Genomic DNA, 21,654 nt, shown 5'->3' on the forward strand with positions numbered 1-21,654 from the left:
GGCAATGCAAGACTTATGTATGAACACAAGGTCTTTTTGCGGAGGTGAAAGGAGAAAGGATTTCAGGCTCTCACCCTATTTAGTCCATCAGGATACATCATAGACTCAAAGTGCCTCCCAGTCTCTTTGATGGAAATAGTTGTAATGTGATTGAATATCAGCAGAGACATTGCAGGCAGGGACCACCTCGTAAATATGAAGAGCTTCAACATCATGATCTGTTTATCCAGTTATTGTGCATGGCTCCAGGGTCCAGCAGCTCTGGAAAACAATCAGTTTGAACAACTCATTGCTCAGTTGTGTTAAGACTCTAAGGCAGTCATGACATTAAAGCTGGGCACCAATAGCAGGCCATAAACTACTAGGTGTCTTCAGGTTGGGTCACATGGCAGTTTGATAGGCTGCTTGATCTTCAGAGAAGACTGGAATTTTCTCTCTTGGGAGCCAATTTGCTTTTGCTGGTAGCAGATCTTGAGCTGTGGGGTCTCAACTCATTTCTCTGAAAGGAGGCAAACAGAGAAGAAATCTTACCTCTTTTTCCTGCCAATGAGCAGACACTGAGGCAATTTTTAAGTGGAACAGATCTTCAGAAAAAAAAAACAAAAAAAAACCAAACTATTTCCAAGTTCCTTTTCCTTCTTCAAGTGCAGTTTAGTTATGAAAATAGTTTCCACTTCTAAGGTGATGTGTTTTATAACATGATGATTGAATATGTCGGTCCAAGCTGTTTCACTCCTCTGTTCTCTTGAGATATCATAGCTACAAGCTCCTGGTATCTGGCTTCTCAGCACTAATGGTTTCTGTCACACCTCGGGTATCTCTACGAGACTTTAGAGGCAAGGCTTTGCTTTCAGTAGATCTTTGTCCTCCACTAGGATGGCAGGCTGTTGCTCCAGGGGAGCCTCAGGGAGCGGAGGGTGAACAGGAGCCAAGAGTCACTTGGAAACATCTGATCCAAGATAGCAGTGACTACATCTGTTCCAGGAAGACTTCTGGGTGGTCCAGGTGCGCCAGTGCATTGAGGTCACAGCACAAACAAGCCAGAGGGCTGTGGATTGAGCTGTGTGCCATTTCTCAAGTCTTGCACTGTGCAGCATTTGCTGAAGAAAAGGACAGCAATCACTGCCTTGTGACCTTCCTGTCCGGAGATTACCTCCATATGGAGCTGTTCTAAGGGCAGTCACATTTGGTCATCCATGTTCAGCCTACATGCTCAGCATGGTGCAGACATTGACCTTTGCAAAGCTGTAGCAGTTAGCACGCTTGTTTGCAGCAGGGATGTGCTATACAGAGAGCAATTCCGGCTCTCAGCCTCATCAACACAGGAATTACCTGCCAATTTACAACATGAAGCAAATGACTTCGTTAGGAAAAGAAGTGATTGGCTTAGAGTCTCTGCAAGGAAGCATGGGAATCAGAAGTGAAACCAGAACATCTGATGATAAACACTTCTATTTTTTTACAGAATTATAGTCAACTACATCAGTATTGCATATAGAACAGAGAAAATCTTCTTGATTTTGTTTTTAACAAAAAGCTTACCTCCAGCATTATTCTCAGAAAAATTCTCTATCAGGAAGTTATTACTTCAAGATTTAACAAGTTTCTGAAGTGCAAAAAGGAAAATAGAGTATTTTTTGTGAATTATATATGTCATGCGTATCTGATGACTTTAAAACATTTCCACTTTTAAAATTGTTTTAGCTACAATTCTCTGATTTTTTTTTCTTTTCTATAAAATAAGTTTCACTTTCTTTTTCTTTTTCTTTTTCTTTTTTTTAAACTCTGGTATCCTATGCCTGTAAGAAATAGACATCTCCTTTTTGTGGTAGTTTGTTTTTTAATTTGCCCAGAATAGCTGACTTATTCTTTCCTCTATAACACCAAATTAGAAACAGTTTAAAATGTCATTTGCTTCATGTTGTAATTAAGCAGGTCATTCCTATGTATTTCAAAGCATTTCTTGAGAGCTAATGCTCTCCACAATTTTCAAAGGCCATTTTCTCATGTACAAACTTGCGCTGGTAGGTATGTGAAGAATGGTAACTTTCATTTTGTATGGGTGTTGTCAACCATAACTGTCAAAGAACATTGTGGTCAGCCAGCCCATAACTTGTGGTCTCAGAGTTCAGCTTAAAATAAACTGCTGAACCAAAATAGCTACCCAACTGATGGCTTGCAGAATTGTATTAGTTAAATATATCAGTGTGTTTTTATGCTTCTCTGGCACTGTTGCTTCTTGCCACCAGTCGTTCTTTTTTTACCCACCAAGTCTGAAAGAACAACTAGTGCTTCAGAGTCACTAGGCTGTGAATGGTAACCTCCCAGTTCTGCAGCAGATACATTTGTGTGTGCTCATATAGTTATGATATATACATACGTCCTCGAGCATCCTTGAGTCTGTGTGCTTTTTAAATGAGAAATGGTGATATACTTCTGTATTTATGATATTGCATTGAGGAATCACAATGAAATATCACGCAGTAAGGTGTCTGTCTCTGTCTGCCTGCCTCTCTTAAAGCTCTTGAGCTCTTTCCAGCTACCATTCACTCCACATCACAGACTTCCAGCCTCTCTTCTGGGGATGATGGCAGCTAGGAAGGTTTACATATATTTGCATTCACTCATACCTTCATACTGCATGCCCAGATGGATCATTTCACTGTCTCATTGCACTCTTCTTGTTTAACCTTTCTCTCCCAGATATGCAACTGCACCAGCTATTGCTGAGCCCTGCAATACGTCTTCAATAGGGATCTCTTACCTATGCCAGCTCTGGAAATTCTATGCAAAAAATCACACAGATTCAAATACTGAAGTGATATCAGTGATCCTTAGCTCGGGAAATGTCTGTTTACTAGACAAGATTGCAACGTATTCATGCTACATGGAGACTTTTAGTGTTGCCAGCCTGAGTCCCCATAAACTGGACTAAAAACGGAAAGTTTTTTGTTTCATTTCATGATTGATTCTGTGTATTTATTATCATCACTATTGTTCAACACTCCATAAAAGTGCAAGTGCAGATAAACTAAATCCTAGTTTGCATGGAGCTCACAGTGTAAATGTGGTTTGTTTCAATACGGCTGAAGGTAGAGATATGAACTACTTTGGAAGATTTAAAGGAGGATATCAATTTTTGTTATGTGACTATGTCTGTTCCCCACTCCTCCTTTTTAAACAGTGACCAGTTTATCACATGTCCCATCATAAGCATGGCCAATCACTGGGCTGCTAACTCCAGAGGAAATGTCTTCATGTACCACGTGCCTGCAAGCTCCTCAGAGAGCAGGTAAGGAGATATGTTTTTTTTGTTTTTGTCAGATTTAGAGTTTGCCAAAACATGGCTGTCTGTTTGAGCACTCTGTGGAGTAAAAGGACAGATGTAGATACCTCAAATGAACAATTTGCATTAAGAAAAGAGGACTGGGATCGGACTTTTATAGGTTATTCCTCTGTTGGCTCTTTGGAACTGATGTTTTTGAACTCAGGCACTTCATGTTAGATGTCTAAGTTAGGTTTTGCTTTTCCAGCTTACCTCTCCTAGGGGATGGTGTACCTCCCCTACAAGGACAGACTGGGGCTGTTCAGCCTGAATAAGAAAAGGCTCCAGGGAGACGCAAGAGCGATCTTTCCATATCTAAAGGGGGCTATAAGGAAGATTCTTTAGTGGAGTTTGTTGCGATGAGACAAGGGAGATGGTTTCAAACTAAAAGAGGGTAGATTTAGACTGGATATAAGGAAAGTGTTTTTAGGATAAGGATGGTGAGGCACTGGAATAGGTTGCTCAGAGGGTAGGGAGATGCCCCATTCCTGGAGACATTCAAGATCAGGCTGGAAGGGGCTCTGAGCAAGCTGACCTAGCTGTAGGTGTCCCTGGTCAGTGCAGGGAGTTGGACTAGATGACCTTCAAGGGTCTTTTCCAACTGAAATGATTCTATGGTTCTATTATTTTAGTGTTGCCGGTTCCAGATAGCATTTCAGATTTCTTCTTTGTTCCTGATAAATCTTCCACAAAAAAAGCAGAATGTGTTCTAAGTCACCTAAAGTTCACAGATCTCAAGATAAATGGGGTACAAATTTTTAAGAACTGAACACCAATTTAACACTGCCCCCTTTTGAAGTCAGTGCAGCTGCACCACAACTATGCTGGATGGCCTTCATTGTGGTCAGGCTCTGGCATTTGTTCCTTCCTGCTCTAGCACTGCAACTTCTAATCAGCCAGCAGACTGTCTCATGGGAGAGAAAATATTTTTGATGACAAACATTTGCAGACAGAAGCTCCATGTCAGCCTTCATGTTAGCAGCCTGCTTGAAAATTTTTCAGAAGCTGCATCATTTTTGATATGAAAGATCTAAGTGGTAGCTTTATTCAAACCCAGACCCTCCTAGAAGTCAGGATGAGACACTGATGTCTGTGGGCACTAGCTAGCACTCTGGGTGCTGTGTAGCACACTGTGGTACCTCCTGGTGCCCCACTTTCACAGCCCTCCTGCCCCCACATCAGAGCAGCAAAGCCCACAGGGCTGCTTAACAAAAGGGATCTGCTAAGTGTCCTTATGGGGGAGCAGTATTCACCCCTTGCACTCCATATTGTCACGTTCATTTGTCTAAATAAGGTTTTCGAGACCCTTTCTGTTTTCTGAGGCTTTCTCTAAAGAGATGAGGAGCCACAATTGTTTGGAAGGGCTCAGGGGAGTGGACGGTGCATTCCTACTGGCACCATTTGATACTGAGAAGTTGCCTGTAAACTATGCATTTCTTTCCTTTTCTGATAGCGTAGTGAAAAAGCATTTGAAAGAAGCCAGCCAAGATCCAGGTTACAGATGATGTTGTGGTGGTAACACAGACTCGCTTTCTTTTTAGCAGAAAAGAACTTAATCCTTGGGGAGCCATTATTTTTCTGGCAGCTCCAGTGGGAATGTTCACAGTACTCTGTTTGGCTACCGAGAGGCTCAGATAAGTGGTTTTTGCAAGGCTGCAAATAGAGCTGAGCTATGGTATGCCAAAAATCCAGCCACACAGAAAGAAAAGTTGTGTTTGCAAATAAGCTAGCAAGTTCCCTCTTGGTTTGGAGAATGATAGTGATGCAGTCATCAGACATAACATCTTATTTGAACAGAGATGAAATAGTCATTTTGCAACTGAAAGTCACTGGTTTTGAGGCAGGGATTTTGAATGGATAAGGATTTCCTCTTCTACCTAGTCCTATTAAAAATGTCTCTTGGGCTCCTGTTACCTCTTCAGGAAAATAATGGTTTATGTAGGACTTAGCTATGCATTTCAGTAATATCTACATTGTTAGTGATCTTTTAAGCTAATTATTTTAAATTTTAGCACTAAATTTGTTAGTTTACTTTTTCATAACTCTCTTTAAAAATATTTATTATTACTTATTAAAAAATATTATTTATTATTCATGCTTAATTTTGTTAAAATAAACATCATCTTAGTTTTAAATCCAAGCATTTAAAAAATAAATTGTAGAATTTATCTTGTTTATATACCAGCAGGCCTCTTTTGATAGTACAACCTGACTGCTTATGAATTGATACACTTATTTTCCATAGGGCTTCTGCATCGCAAATGATAGATTTCCCAAAGACAACTCACTAGGTCTGCTGCTGAATATGCTCCAAACATTATTGACATTCATTCCTAAATGATTCCTTCCTTATTCTCTATCCCATTTTCATCGTGTGACTGACCTCTTTCCTTCTCCCTATGGCATCCTTCCCTCTATATAGCAAACATGCATTGCATGCTTTCCAGCAGCCTCACTGCCTGCCAATGTAGCAGTGCTAGGGAGGCTAGTTGCTTCTCATGAGACAGAGGCTAAAAACTGTGAGAAACCCTCAGTAATCTGAAACTGACAAAATGCAGTGTATGGGAACATAATGGGTGATATACCCTGTGGGATTACAATGATGATGTACATGAAACAATTTTCAAGTGGAATTTACTAGACAAAGATATGTCAACCATATTACTGACTCCCAAGAGACATCCATAACCACTAGAATAGCAAGTCCTGCCAGTTCTCAGGTTCTTCCTTGAAAATTATGACTCTCCTTAAGAGGAGGAACAGAGGCAGAGTAACATCAGCTTAAGCTAGAAGATAGGTTGTGTGGTTTGAACCTCCTCAGGAGAGGTGAGAATTAAATCTGAGACCCTGCCAACATTCAGACTATTACATTTATCAAGAGGAGAACACTAATACAGCCATTTCTTTGTGTTAATGAATGGAAAAACCGAAAGTATGTTTTGCATGTAGTAGGCATATCTGGGTTTTTCTGTGAGCGCACACACTGGATCAGTTCTCCTCAGTGAATGTAGATGGAGGAATACCTTATTAGATATTCTGATCACTCACAGGCGTTTGATAGAAAAATATTTTCTCAGCCTGTTTGATATTGGATCACATCTAGGTTGCTCTGACTTCTGTTTGTACAAATCTAAATTTCTACAGCATTATGTCCACAGGACAGCATAACAGATGAAATGTTTTTTGAGTCTTGGATGTCTAAATTCTACCTGTGATCTCAGTTTACACAGATGATAATGATAATAATACAAATTATCTATAACCAGTAACTACCTCACAGGGATATTGGAATGGGTTCAGATAATTGTAGCTATGGAAAACTATTTACTCTCTGATAAAATATTTTGACTGTGGAAATTGCCATTCACTTATTAGGCACAGGATAGAACATGTATATTGCACATTCTTCAATTTCGACTCTGTCACCTCTGTTCTATTTTATGTGTGTCCTCCAGATGTGTAACAGAGGAAAGAGTTAAAATGGAGAGATGAAAAATACTGATATTTCTTCTCATTTCACTTAGAGCAGTCTCTTAATAATTCACAGCAAGATAAACAAAAGGGACAAGAAGTCATCCAGTGAAGACAAACCCAACTGGAATGATGAGAAGTAGACCAAAAGTTATTAAACAGGGAGGAATGTTTTAGCAGTAGAAATCCATTAGTGAAAGTTCACGTGACAAATGGATGTTTCTAGAACGTACAGATGCACACTCAGACACACAAGGTCAGCACTAAACTTCACACTCCACACTGATGTCTCTGACATATGTAGAAAATCAAGTAAGGCCATAAATTGACAGTTGTCATATAGATAAACTGATTTTTCAGAGAGCAAAATACCTCCTTCCACATGGTAATCTCCCAAGGTTGGCATGACTCTGTTTCTGCTTTAGTCTTTAGTTCCTATTTGAATAAAGCAGGATGTGTAGCCAGCTCCTGCATTAATGATCTGTGGTGAAAATATATGTAACCCAGATGCCATTTTCTCGCACTCTTCTTGAAAACATTTAGGCCTTGGAGTAAACAGTTATTCTAAACTGACGGAGGAATGTGGCTGCTCAGCATTGCCTAAGATTAGTGGGGAAAGCTGAAGTTTTAGTTACAGTAAAGAAATATGTGATAGGAGAAGTATGTTTTGACTGAGATAATATTATTAACTGTACAAAGACTTGCCTTGTTAACCCTTGAAGAGATTTCTGGGTGATTGTTGCATTTTTACTGGGATATGAAGCAGCACTGCTTTCCAGAACAGCATAGTTTCCAAGTCGCACTGTAGTGCAAAATGTGCAGTCTTAAAGAAGATGGACAGATGTTAGTACTCTGCTCACTAAGGAGTAAAGATCATCAGCAAAACATCATCATTATCATTGGAGGGGTCTAAACTACTTCAAGAGGCTCTATCTTTTTTTTTCAGTCATTAACTTTAGCATAATAATTGTCACACAAGCTTTTGTTAACTTGTGCACCGGACAGAATCCTCCAAGATTTATAAGCTGCTTCTATTTTGAATCATTTTAGTTGAGGCTGTCTCCACCTCCTGACTATATGCTCTTTTATATGTTGATGTGAACTGTTAAAAGACTGCTCCATGCCAAGGTGAACATAGCTGGCTGGATTTCTGTGACACTTAATATGTTTCCCATAATTCTGAAGATGGGATCTCCTGACAGATTAATATATACATACATACAGACAGACGTATATATATATGTATTTCACTCAGTTAATATTTAACATATTTTATGTTTCCCATACTTAATACTTCACACAGTGGATTTGAACCAATTAGCTATGTGAAGTACTTTCATTTTCTTCTTAATAGGCATGCTGTTCTAACTCTCGCTGGTCTTAATATCACTTTATATAAAGGAGATTTTCTACTCTTCCACTTCTGTGATAGCTATATCCCTGGCAGTATGCTCTGCGATGCTTTAATCTGGCCTCTATGCGTTATCCACTAGACGCTCTACCCATGACAATAGCTATTAGTCCACGAGTTGTAACATCCAATAGTACGGAGGACCACAGCTGAACAGTGCTATGGAGGCAAGCAAAAATGTGCATCTCTGGACTTCAAAGTACTTCACCTAAACAGAAATGGTAAAAAGGATAAATGCAATGCCTGCTGCTTCCATAGCTGGGCAGGTGCCACTGTGACATTAGGTAGTATACTTGCTGCCACAACAGCTTCTAACTGTTCTCTATAAAGTTGTCCTCCCTCTTATCTCCTAAAAGTTATTGTTTTGCTGTTCTTGTTGGAACTGCTTCTTTTCTCTCTTGCCTTATCTGTTGCGTTTTGTTTGCAACAGCTATGAAAATACTCTTTTGCTGATTCATCCACATCATTCTCAAGTCTTTATACAGTGTCTGTGCAGTTGAACAGTTGAGGTCTAGACAACTTGTGTTTTCTTCCCACAGAGTGACTTAGGGACCTTTATCATTCAGCAGATTTTTCAGAACTTGGATCTGATTTTGGAGTTTAACCATAGATATACAAAGGCAAAGCACCAAGCTCAGAAGCATCAAAAATTACTTTCAAGTTAAGCAAAATTCAGCTAAGAGACTCAGAAAAGTACAAAACTATTTTGGAACTACATGTGCTGCAATAGCATGGGCTGTTCCCAGAAAATGTAATCTAGCAGATTAACCTGAAGTCCATATAGCTAGAGAAACCTTTCTTGATGTTCTGGGCTTTGGATGAACACACACTTTTTAAGGAAATCCATCCATTCATTTAGCATACTGATCCCCCAAAATGCACAAAAGTGTCAACATGCTTATTGCTCACTTTTTAATACAGAAGTTTCCAGGCAAAATTCTGTAATCTGTTATTTAAGACATCTGAGATGGTAACAGTGCTTCCTTCCTTTACTGAGATTAATTACTTTTAGCTTTTTTTGTTTGTTTGTTTCTGTGAGATTTCAGGTTCTTGAATTTATTGTCTGCTATTTCAGTTTTACATTCTTCCATTGGCACAACCTTATAGTGCAAAGTAGAACACTGTGTGTACTGGGAGTAAACCAAGTGGAAAAGACACAGCAAACTCCAGGATACTTTCACAAATCACATGTATACATAGGGCCTTCTTGGTACAAAGGGGGATAGACTTGGCAGTTAAATCCTGCTAGGAATTAAGCTTTTTCCATATGTCCTGATTTTCCTGAAAAGAAGAAAGAAATAAAAGTATTAATCTATTTTTCACATGTTCTTAGTTTGGCAGTACTTTGTAATGTGAGGAGACACAAAGAAACAAATGCATCTCCAGAACTGCAGAGGTCACATCAGTACTTGCACTGGCTCATTAGGTTTCTGTTAATATACATCTATCCTTTGTTATGCATATATATATATATATATACACATCTATATTTGCCCTGCAGACGTGTGTCATTGAGGGTCAGGATTGCTAAAGGTGTGACTTAAGAAATGCGGCTATCACTCCATATTTGCCTAAAGCCTATCAATCTTTTGATTGCAGCCTTAGTAGAAAAAGGGTTGCTTGTATAATAAGATAGGCAGCGTGTAGAGCATATAAATTTTATATAAAGGAGTATGAAGAAAATTGTCCAAAAGTGTTGATATGAATAAAGATAGAATCAGTCATAGAATGCTAGAATATACCGAGTTAAAAGGGACCCATAAGGATCATTGAGTCCAACTCCTGGCTCTGCACAGGACCACCCAAATACCAAATCCTGTGTCTGAGATTACTATCCAGAAATTTGGAGTGTAAACATTAGCTAAATTCCTATCACATAGTAGCACAGTGTAATGTTCTCCAGTGCACTTCTGTATCCATTTCTGTGGTTCTGTTGCGTAGATATCAGTCAGAAATAAATAAAATAAATAAATAAAGCAAAAAGCCACATTGAAAAACATGGCGACATATGCATTTCTTTTTCTTAACCATATATATTGGAAAATTATTCTGATAATAGTTATCTATACTTTATGAGGGCTAAAACATCTATTTTTATTGGTCAATACAGCTAGAAAGACTGAAAAATAAATATCTGGTAGGGGCACTAATGCCAGACTTATTAATCTTCAACTCCTTTTCTTCTAGCCTGGCTAATTTACTAGCCAAACTCTAGCTAGAGATATGTTCATATTAAATATATATATAGATATATTAGTTTTTCTTCCTTAAAAGCAGTTTTAAAACCCATTTTTTTTTTTATTGTCTATGCAGTCTCCCTTACAGCTACCTGTCCTTTACCAGCTGTTGGACTCTGCATTTTTCCAATTAGAGTTGATGCTGATAAGTCACCTATGTGGAACCCTGGGGTATAAGGAGTGCAGTTGGGAACATCCTCTATGCAGAGCTAGGCAGCAAAGCTATACATGCTTATCTGTCACTGCCCTCTTTGTCCCATTCCAGTAAAAATATTGTGACTACTTGCTGCTACATTGAGATCTTTATTAGCTCAAAAATACTATATCCTACTCCAAAATCCCTATTTGGGTATTTCTGGCTGCTCACTTCTGACAATAATGAATGGTGATCAGAGTCTGAAGGAACGTTTGGATTTTGTTTTGAGGGACATGGTTTAGTGAGAACTATTGGTGATAGGTGGATGGTTGGACTGGATGATCTTGAAGGTCTTTTCCAACCTTGGTGATTCTGTGATTCTGTGAAGAGTAAAAACTTTCCTTGATATTTTCCATTTAGTGACCATTTAGATCTTTCACAGTTGTCTTAACTCTACTGCAGACCTGTACAGACATATTTGTTCCTCTTTCCACTTTTAAGATTATGTTTTCTTCTTTATCCTCTTACTACTGATACAGGTCAGGATGTGGTACCACTAGTCAGAAAGCAGCCCATGAAATTGTAGAGTTTTGTACCACTTTTCGCTCCGTACTAAATCCCTAGACTTTTATTGTACTTGTGACTTAGAACCATAGAATCATCTGACTGGGAAGAGACCCTTAAAGATCATCTGGTCCAACTCCTCTGCTATGATCAGGAACACCTACAGCTAGAGCAGGTTGCTCAGAGCCCTGTCCAGCCTGACCTTGAATGTCTCCAGGGATGGGGCATCCACCTCCTCTCTGGACAGCCTGTTCCAGTGCCTCACCACTCTTACTGTAAAAAAACACTCTTACTGTAAAAAAATTATTCCCTATATCCAATCTAAATCTCTCCTCTTTTATGTTGAAACCATTTCCTCTTGTCCCATCACAACAGACCCTGCTAAATAATCTGTCCCTTTCATTCTAATAACCACTCTTTAGATATTGAGGGGCTGCGATCAGGTCACTCCGGACCTTTCTTTTCTTCAGGCTTAACAGCCTCAGTTCTCTCAGCCTGTCCTCGTAGTGGAGGCGTTTCATCCCTTGGATCACTTTTGTGGCCCTAACGAATATGCAAATAATATAAACAAACAAGCATTAAATAAATAAATAGTAAATAAATATTTTCAATCCTAATAAAATAACTATTTAGGAGTTTTCTGTTTTTTAATCTGGGCTATGATTTTAACAGATGTTACTTTAGAAACAAAGGCTGATAACACATTTGTTTTTGTGTAGACTTTCACTACTAACTCAGTCATTTTAGATTTTGAGCTAAATTTGCTCCTGCTACAACTTCCTTAGAAGTGTAAGCTTGTCTCTTCGTTCCATCTAAACTATTTTTATGTCATCTGTTCTACTAAAAAGTGACTTTTTAATCAAAAAGATAATAGCTCCTTCATGTATGTAATACTGTTGCTGCAGTACTGACACTAAATATTGCTGTAATCTATTGAGCCAAGCAAATTATTTTTAAAGTAAAATTATTAAACTATGATCTTGCTTAATCCTTCAGTAAACATTTGGGGAAGAAAAATATGCTTTAATCTTGTTTCAGTTCTGCATTTTTTTGGTGAATAATCTGTGAATAATTCACTTTCCAGATGCAAAGTATTACTGAGATATTATGATAAGAGTAAGGAAAATACAACCAAAGATGTATTTCATTTAGAGGGTTGTGTGCTTGTTTTTCAAAATAGAGGATAGTGCTGCCACTCATAAAATGCGAACAAGTCATCTTGCTTGCAGTCCACCTGCCCATGATGGTTTGAAATACAAGCCTTGTTCTATGAGAGACATTATCTGGGTCAGATCAGTGCTGCATTTCACGTCCAATGATAAAATAGTTTCAGTTGTGCCACCTTTCAACAACAACCTCTGCAGCCACTGCAGCTGAAATTTTTTTGAGTGGATCTGGGATTTGTTTGTCTCTGCTCAGAGACATCTGTTCCTTCTCTCAGGTCCCCTGATGCTGTCTGTCTTCATGCAGCATTTAACCAAGTCAATAGGATCTTTGTTTAAATTCATGATACAAAAAATGCAAATGGACTCCAGACCAGAAATATCCTGTTCAGATTTGTGATGTAAAGCTATAGATGTAATGTTATTAATGAAAGCTGCCTGCTGCTTTTTCCTCAAGGCTTGATAATATTGAGTTGTATAAAATTTGCTACTAAGTCCTGCAAGGGTTGTTGTCTTTCTTGGGCAATCTTGCCTCTGAATTGTTAAATAATTGCCTGTTATATGTTTAAATTATTACACGGAAGTAAACAACGATTCTTTCTTAAATTTGATCTAGGTGATTATTTCAAGCTGTTTTGACTTGATTGCCATATAAAACTTGGAGAGAACAGATTGTATGAACCAAAACCACCCAGCCAGCCCAGGAATTAGATTAAAACTATATATAAGAGAAATCTTCATAAACATCTCCTATTACATTTTTCTTTATCCAAAGACTTGGACCAAAATCCTGGCCTCAATGAAGTCAATGGAAAATCTCCAATTGCCAGTTAGAAGGCCAAGATTTTATTTCAAGTTTGTGAAATAAAATATAATTAACCTTCCAAACTGGCTGCCAGATTCCGTGTCACCATTTGCTTCTGCTTTCTGAATTTAATGTTAATGAAAATCTGTACAAAAACTAATAGGCATTTAAGCAATATCCAAATGACATTCTATTACATGCCTAGTTAACTTGGCAAATGTGCCCTGCTGTCCACAATTTCCCCTACTAACAAGCTGAAGACTGAAGACCTTTAATTGCAAATTCTCCTTGTTATCACTTACTCTTTCTTTAAATTCTGGATTGAAGAAATCCCACAACTCAGAAAATTATTATTAATGGTCATTAATTATTTTAAAAATTGCTCTATTTCTTGAATTAAATTAGCTCCCTTTCTCCTTCAAATAAATAAATGATGGTTTTAATTATCTTCATGCAATATTTTTTTAGTTCAGGTCTGGAGCTCTTGCTGGATGTTCAATATGCATTTGGACTGCCATTCTACCCCAAGTATGAAGACCAATTTACCCTGGAAGAAAAGAGCCTTTCCTTACAAATTATGCAGTATATCTCCAATTTTGTGAACTCTGGGTAAATACATGACATTTAAGAGATTCTGTGGGTGGGGAGGGTGCAAAGACTAGAGTAAATGTGAGTCAACTCCTGCCATCACTTAGGTAGCCTCCATTTCCTCTAACAATTTGTATTCCTACCAAGGGTTCTTTGGTCAAAAAGTATTGGAAAGACGTAGCCACGTTGTCAAGTAGATACTGAAGATTTGTATTATGATTTGTAGTTAGAAGTAGTAAGAAATTTATTTCCATGGAGCATCTGCAAAATCTACTTAAATATTAGGGGCTAGATGTTCTTTCAGAGCCTTCTAGGATTTCAGATCTGAAGCTTAGGCTTCCCTTATTCCCACCAGAAGGGGGAAAGCACATGAAGACAGACTGAACACATTTGCCAGCTACCATGAGAATGACCCTCAGCTTTACTGGGTTGTGGCCATACTTGAGAACGAGGAGTATCTCTAGAAAGCTAGTGTGGGAACAACAGCTTCACAAGCTCTTTAAATTACATTGGATTGTTCTGGGACTGAGAACTGCTGAGAATGCTGATAAGCCTGTGTCCATACAAGCCCTGTGTACCTGTTCCTTAGGAAATGAACCAGACTAACAAGTGACTGTCCGATGAAGTACCATGAACAGTTCAACAATCTGGGCTGGATTTGAATCCTGCTGGTCAGAAAGACTGGATATGCATTTCCTTGACCCAGCTGATCTACTTAGTTCTGATTCTACTGCTCGTGTCGTTATTTTCTAAAAATCATTTCTCTTATTCCCTTTAGAAATCCAAACTATCCTCATAGTTTCTCAAGAAAAATGTCACGGTTGCTGCCACCCTGGCCAATGTTTCTGCCAAATGATGATGGAGATAACTACAAAGAATTCACCATTTCAATGCCTACTCTCAAAGGATTGAAAAAAGCAGACTGTTCCTTTTGGTCTGATTATATTAGAAGACTGAAAGCATCCACGGGTGAGCTGAATGTTTCCTGATGTTAAATAAGGCTAACTTCTTTGTTTAGCATTTTCTCTTGTCTGTAGTACTGTTAACATGTGTGGAAAAACACTTTCCACAGATTAAATATCTTGCACTGTCCAGGGTACGTGTTTTGGACTATCCTAAAACTGAAAGATGCCACATAGAACATACTTCTTTCCGAGCAATTAGTCCGTAAGAAAGTTTAATTGTTCTGTTCATTGAGCTAGAGAAGTCCTCCTGCAGTAATTATAAAGATGACAAAGCTAAATCTTCTAATGATTTGCTCTTTATTTGAATATAGATTGCAATACAGATTTTACCTTAACTGGAAGACTGGCCTCTTTTGTATATCAGAAGCAGGTAAAATGAAAGCATTGAGATTCCTATAACGAGAGGGACCCTAACTTTTAATCACTGTTACTCTGGCTTTAGGTATTTCTTATTATGGATTCTTCATGTTTTGGCTTCAGACTAGATAAGTTCATTTCACGTGTTTTTTTTTTTATAGTTGTGCTTATTACACCCCTTATAGTTTTTCCTTGTAACCATCAATTTCCATGCAGATCTGGGATTCTTTTGATACTTTTTCATATTTCTGAGCACATTTAGACCAATTTCAGTCTGCTGCTCTGTACTGAATGCTCAATTTATTTCAGTAAATAAATACCTCTTTTTGTGTGTGCTGTTAGTAAATTTGGATAGCCTCAAGAAAAGCAAACAAAAAACATCCATTTTTGGCAGGCTGAGATTTTTAAATTGTTCTTGGAGATCTGCACAATATTTTTATGTCCCAAGTGGTATTTTATGTCCCAAAGACTCATCTTCACAGCACTTTCTGCTTTGGGAGCCAGTTGCATTTCTGTCAACAAAATGCACTGTCCAAAATACCAAGCTACCCAGGACATCTGTAATGTTTGACAGACTACCTCAAAAGGACTGAGCCATCAAACTGGTGGTTCCAATACAAACACAAAAAAATTAATGTTCCTTTTGAAGAAACAGGCTATATCACTACTTTTCTTCAGAAGGGGATTAAACATTTTTCCTGCAGGCCTTTTCATCTGTTCCTCGGTATCTCTTTGTGTCTTTCAGTCTGTCAGATGGTTTTCTGCTGGTCAAAACACTCCTAGTTTGAAAACATTGATTCTGATATTTAAACTGTCCTGAGTGTAGCTTTTGGAACTTCAGAGACTTAATTTTGCAGCATTCTGGCTATGTAATGCCAGCCTGAGCTGAAGTTACAGCTCAAGCTGTTGACTGAGCACCACGGACAGAGGTTACTCCCAGCCTTTATTAGAAATTCCCTAAAAAATGGGAAAATATACAACAGGGCAGATTGCTTTTAAGATGTAGTGGGTTTTAAGCTGTTCAGACTGAAAACATAACACAACATTCGTGTATGGGTCAATCCAAAGGTCTGTCTAGCTCAGTATCCTGTCCTTGTCAATGGCTAAAGCCAAATGTTGAATCTCTATAAAAATTGAAAGATGAAGATAAAAAAAAAACACTGTAAGAGCTCACCAAGATGAGTCAAATTTTGAAAAAAAAGTCGTATAGTATGAGGTTTACAGAGAAAGGTTTAAAGGAAGGTTTAAAAAATACATGTCATCACCCTGCCTTCTCTTCAAGCCAGTGTTTGCTTGGCCTCAGCACCATGGTAATGCAATCACATGGTTCATTTCTATTAAATTCCATCTCATAGCAATGCTGGCTTGTCACTTTGATTCTGTAGTCATCTTCAATCTTTTCTCACCCTGGAATACTGAAACTTCTCATACAATTTCTGCTTAAATAGACATCACATCAAACCCATTTTGGCTCTAGAAATCAGCAGAGGATGGTGACTGCAGTGGCTCTCTCAATAATAGCTTGAGCCCAATGTTCTATGAAAAAAAAAAGATTCTTAATGCTCATCAGCTCAGCTAGCAGAATTGTATGAATTTCAGATGTTGACTGCTGGACACCCTCAACTTCTTTTTTAGAGAAGGTTGTGCTGAAATTCATGCCATAGCTCTGTCAGCCCATCAGTACAAGTCTGTCATTTGCACTGATCCCATCATCACTTTCAGCATGAATAGACAAGTGAGACTGTAAAATGTGTCCAAGACAGTTCAGTCAAGAGAACGATGGTCTTCAGATATGAATTGCCATTATTTTTAAATCAATATTCATCATTTCCCGGCACCAGGGGTTGCTTGCTGTACTTCCCTTCTTGAGCTGAACCCTTGCAGCTCTATTGTTACCTGACTATTCCAAACTTTCTGTTCCTGGAGTGCTTCCAGGCCATCATATGCTTTATGTTGGATGGTAGATTTGAGACAGCAATGCTGCAAACCATTTTTGGCTGATGCACTTGGCACTCTGTCTGGAGAGGGAACTATTCGGCAGTCAGCTACTGTGAGATACAATCCAACATACTTAATAGAAAAAAAGAGCAGTTTCCTGCTCTTGAGTAATTATAAACCTTTGTGATAGGACTTTGGATTGCGTGATACATGATCCAGTCTAATTATTGAGTTTTGGTTGTCACGGGTTGCAATTTGCACCTCATGCCAACTTGATGGATTTCACAAGCATGACAGCAAAAGGCATGGCTAATAAAACAGTCCAGTTTTCACATGCAAGTGCAAAGCTGTAGAGGGTCTCTTCTGACATTCTGATGCATTCTCAAACAACTTTGATGAATCATGTTTTTTCCATTTCACCACTTTCTTGGAATCAATTTGTATAGACTACAACTGATGTTTCAGAAACTCTTATTGATCCTCTATTTACTACCATGTGAAATGCCTAGAATTAAAAATGTCAAATTGGAGATAAAGGCTCAAAGCTCCATAGGTCTCCGTCCAACAGAAAATGAAGTGACTCCTAAACTCCTAAATTCCAGTATCTAGAATAAAGCCTATAATATTTAGAATCTCTGTGAAGTTACTTATCTTTTAGGTTATTCACAATTCAATGTGGAATCTGTTGTGTACATATATCCAACTTGACTGTCATGTGTAATTTTCTTTCCATTATGTAAATACATTGCCCAAAGTTAAATAGGTGTTTCATTATGTGATCAGACTGTATTACTTAATGATGGAATGTGTCATTTGTTCCTGGCTTATAACTGAAATGAATTTCAGTGAAATTGAAGATAGTTTACCAAAAGTAATTTTATAAATGCAATGATTCTTCACTGTATTTATTGGCAGTGGCTTTTCTAGTAACAGAGAGTTGTTTAATATCTTTCATTGCAGATGTTCTAAAAATCTGTAGAAATTGTCTGAAGCCAGTTTGCACAATTGGTATTTTGGAGGGCAGTGCACCTGGTGAAATTTGAAAGTGATGGTGCATGAAAAGGTTTGGATGTTGTAAACAGAATTCCCTTGGTTCCATTTCAGTGTGAATCCAAAGTGGTTTGTATACTAAATCATGATGGTTTCCATGGGGATAATCAAAACCAGAAACAAGAAGAGTGGCCATTGTGGGGGGAAAAAAAAAATTAAAAAAAGCTGTGGATGGCTTTTTCCAGGGAATGTGTTAACAACTTGAAATTCAACTAAAAACAGGAACTCCAGAGTGTTTATGGATACTCAGACAGTATGTCTAAATGCAAAAATTCCCCTTACATAGTGTGGTGACTGCCCTGCATAACAGTGAGTCACTTTATAAGGGGCCTTTAACTGCATCCCAAACAGGTTAACTGGGAATCAGTCCACATTCCTTACTCATCTAACTGGCATCTAGCAAAATGAGTCCTCCTCAAATAAGTGCCTGTGTAAGCAACGGGCAGAATGAGATACTTTTAGGGCCTCCCAAGTAAAATCTTGTCTGTCTAATTCATATGCTTAAACATAGATATTTTTCACATCTAAATTAGACAAACTTGACCCCACCTAAAGTCTCAGAAAAGTCAAATGCTCACAAAACTGAAGTCTTATCCATTAGCTTTGAAACACACACAGTGTGTAAACAAGCAAAAGTCCAAGCACAGCAGCATTATTCATAGTTCAGACTTCAGACAAGGCAGAATCAGGAATGTTGTGGTTAGCATTCATCTTTTACTCATTTTATTCACACCTTCTTTTTGGAAATCTCCTTGAGAAAACAGATTCCTTCAGCATGAGGGACATCTGTGCAGCACTGAGAGCACTCTGGGTAGGATACATTAAATAAACACCGTTAGTACACATTCTTGGCACAGTTTGGTCATGTAGAGACCAACTGCACTTCTGAAATAGGGCAGAAGACTAAAATCACAGAAGGTAAACAAATGGAAGAAGAGAGCTAATAGAGGTAACTTTGGGGGGTTTTCTGTATTCCAGTCAGACAAAACCATAATGCTCTCCAACTTCCTGCATGATAAGTGAGTATTAGAAGATCAAACAAAAAGGAGAACAAGTCTTGCACAGGTGTAGTGCAAATTATTATGCTTTTCAGTGGCAGTTATCTAAAGAATGCTGGAAGCGTGATAATTAATCACCATTAGGTGAACTGCTGTTACCCTAGAGCGTTTTGCAAATAGATTGCAACTGAGAAAAATAGCTTCCTGAACCCTTACAGCTGCATAAAAGGCTCTTATTAAAGTGTCAGTAACAAAGGATATATCTTCTAGCTTGCTGCATCAAAGATAGTACATATATTTTAATTTTAATTATAATGTCTTTGCAGGAAGCGAAAGTAATGGAGAGCAATCTGCAGAACTCAACTCTACTGAAGCTCCTAGCAAGGGACTTGCCTCCAGTGAGACCCAGTCAGTGGGAGACAAGGTGGCCTACAGCAGATAGAATGTGCTGTTAGATGGGTTTGCCACATTACTGTGCACCCATGCAACTGAGTCGCGGCAGATAAAACAGCTGCTTCCTTTAGCTAACCTGAACAACTGAAGTAGACGGTTCAGAAAACATTTGAATATAGCACAAAATAAGCCCAACAGCTATTATTCAGAAGAAACTGTAATGTGAAAAATGAAATATCAATAAAAACAGCAAAAATGAAACAAAAGTACTTGGACTTATTTCTTGTGACCCAAACGCCTACGCATTATAGTACCTCCAGTCAGAAATACATAAGCTTTAAAACTTGAGAAATCCCTCACTCATAAAAATATGTATAAGACCGTTTGGGTCTTATAATATAACATAAAGGAGATAATGCAAAACGTAATTAAAGCTTAGAATATCCTGCCCTTGGAACATTTATCTTTTGCAAGGGGATGTGTAATACAGAGTAGTTTTGGAAGCATATGGTAAAGTGCATTGTAGATTAGCTCTAAAAGGCTCTGCAAGTAGTTTGAATTGGGTAGTTAATCCACTGCTGGGATCATTTGGCAACAGATAATTGGCTGTATATCACACAATTGTTCTTGATAACTAAGAAGAAGTGAAATCAAGAATGCCCTAAACCTAGTAGCAAAGTTTTCATAAATTTCAGTAGGACCTATATTTTTTTTTCAGTGTTGAAAGGATTTAATAAAAGAACCCGTAAGGCTTTGTTTGCTGCTTGGGACTTCTGCCAGTACGTGAACAGTTACTGCTGTCTGTCACTAAGCCAAGTTTCCAAGGATTATACCTAGCTAGAAGAAAAACTGTATATCTTATACTTACATTCTGTTTGATAGACAATAAAAACAAAAGAATCAAGGAGCCTGTTAACTTCATAAAATGAAAGAGAAATTAAACTATGTTTTCTCTTATCTTCTTATATGATAACTGGTAATTAAAAAAAAAAAAAGGATTTTAAAAAGCCCAGATCTTAATCATATTGCTCAACAGAGAATGCTTTCTTCGCAATAACTGCAGAGGCAGTAGTTGTGATTCCTTGGCCAAAGCAAGGTCCACTCTTTCTTCTTCTGAGAATGTTCTTGGAAAATCAGTGCCTGACAGATTCTATTTAAAACTTACTTTACCCTGCCAAAACCTCTTATATTAATAACAGGTATGATTTCACATGTGTTCACTTATGCAGTCAAGCACATACCTCCAGCCCTGGGAAGACCATAGTTGAGTTACAGCTTTTCATATTCATTTAATAGTAACATGGGTTAAAGAACTGTGGGTCTCTCTAGCACTATTAACTAATTTGCACAATGTCAGCATGCTGTTCACCCTTAGCTTAACCCTAACAGTCCTGTGAATATTTACTGACTGTGATGAATGAACCCAATCCGCCATAACTCCTGCTGATGAGACATTAAAAGGCTATTGTATAAACACTGGAGTACTAAATATAATACTGAAATAATTTAGATTCCAGTAAATTGTAACTGTATATACGTGTGTGTGTGTGAATATTTACAAATATAAATTAAGTTTTTTCTTTTTCCCTTCTGTGTATATAAATGTTGGTCAAGTAATTCCAAACAAGACAGTTTCCAAAAAAAGTAATTGATCTTGGTTGGCTTCTAAACCATCAAATTCTAAGACAAAAAACAATTAAACTACAAAAAAGACAAATAAAACAAACAACCTCCAAAAATTCAATAACTCCAACAGGAAATGCTCAACTGAACACTATTTTTTCTCATAATACTCTGATCTCACTGTCTTCTGCACAACGGTATCTTAAAGCATTATATAAACAAAACTGAATGCCACTGAAAACTGTTTTACTCAGTAGCCTTGTTATTAGCTGCTGCAAAGGAGCTGATATGCTGAGGACATATTTAAAAGGCTTCAGTATTGACTCACGTTTGTGAAAAAGAAATACATACCCTTCCACACTCTCTATTCAGTTTCATTTTCAGCACAACTATACCTCTGGAACTGAAGAAAAGTTCTTAATTTTGAGCTAGCAGCTCAACAGTTTGCCCTTATAGCCTCCTAATCACAGTCTTACCCCCAGGTAAGCTTGGTAGGTAGATACATATGAGTATTTTTTAGATTATTCTTCCTAAGGCATTCAGGTTGATTATCAGTTAGTGAAAGAACCTCTATAAGTACAGAATTTTTCTAAAGCATCTTTATTTCATTAGTGGCTGCCTGCTTCAAAC

At 37.9% G+C, this 21,654-nt stretch overlaps 1 protein-coding gene across 2 annotated transcripts in view; it reads left to right on the forward strand.

Annotated features, from left to right (window-relative positions):
* The window catches only part of TG (thyroglobulin), a 140,807-nt gene extending 119,850 nt beyond the window's left edge, over positions 1-20,957 (forward strand). For both annotated transcript variants that reach the window (XM_085221721.1, XM_085221720.1), the window contains 4 exons: positions 3,185-3,292; positions 13,581-13,721; positions 14,479-14,669; positions 19,335-20,957. In XM_085221721.1, coding sequence (XP_085077847.1) covers positions 3,185-3,292; positions 13,581-13,721; positions 14,479-14,669; positions 19,335-19,450 — 556 coding nt within the window. In that variant the 3' untranslated portion in view covers positions 19,451-20,957. The remainder of the gene's footprint in view (positions 1-3,184; positions 3,293-13,580; positions 13,722-14,478; positions 14,670-19,334) is intronic.
* The last annotated feature ends 697 nt before the right edge of the window (positions 20,958-21,654 follow it).

Source organism: Meleagris gallopavo, chromosome 3 (assembly GCF_905368555.1).
Source record: "Meleagris gallopavo chromosome 3, MGAL_WU_HG_1.1, whole genome shotgun sequence".
NCBI lineage: Eukaryota > Metazoa > Chordata > Aves > Galliformes > Phasianidae > Meleagris > Meleagris gallopavo.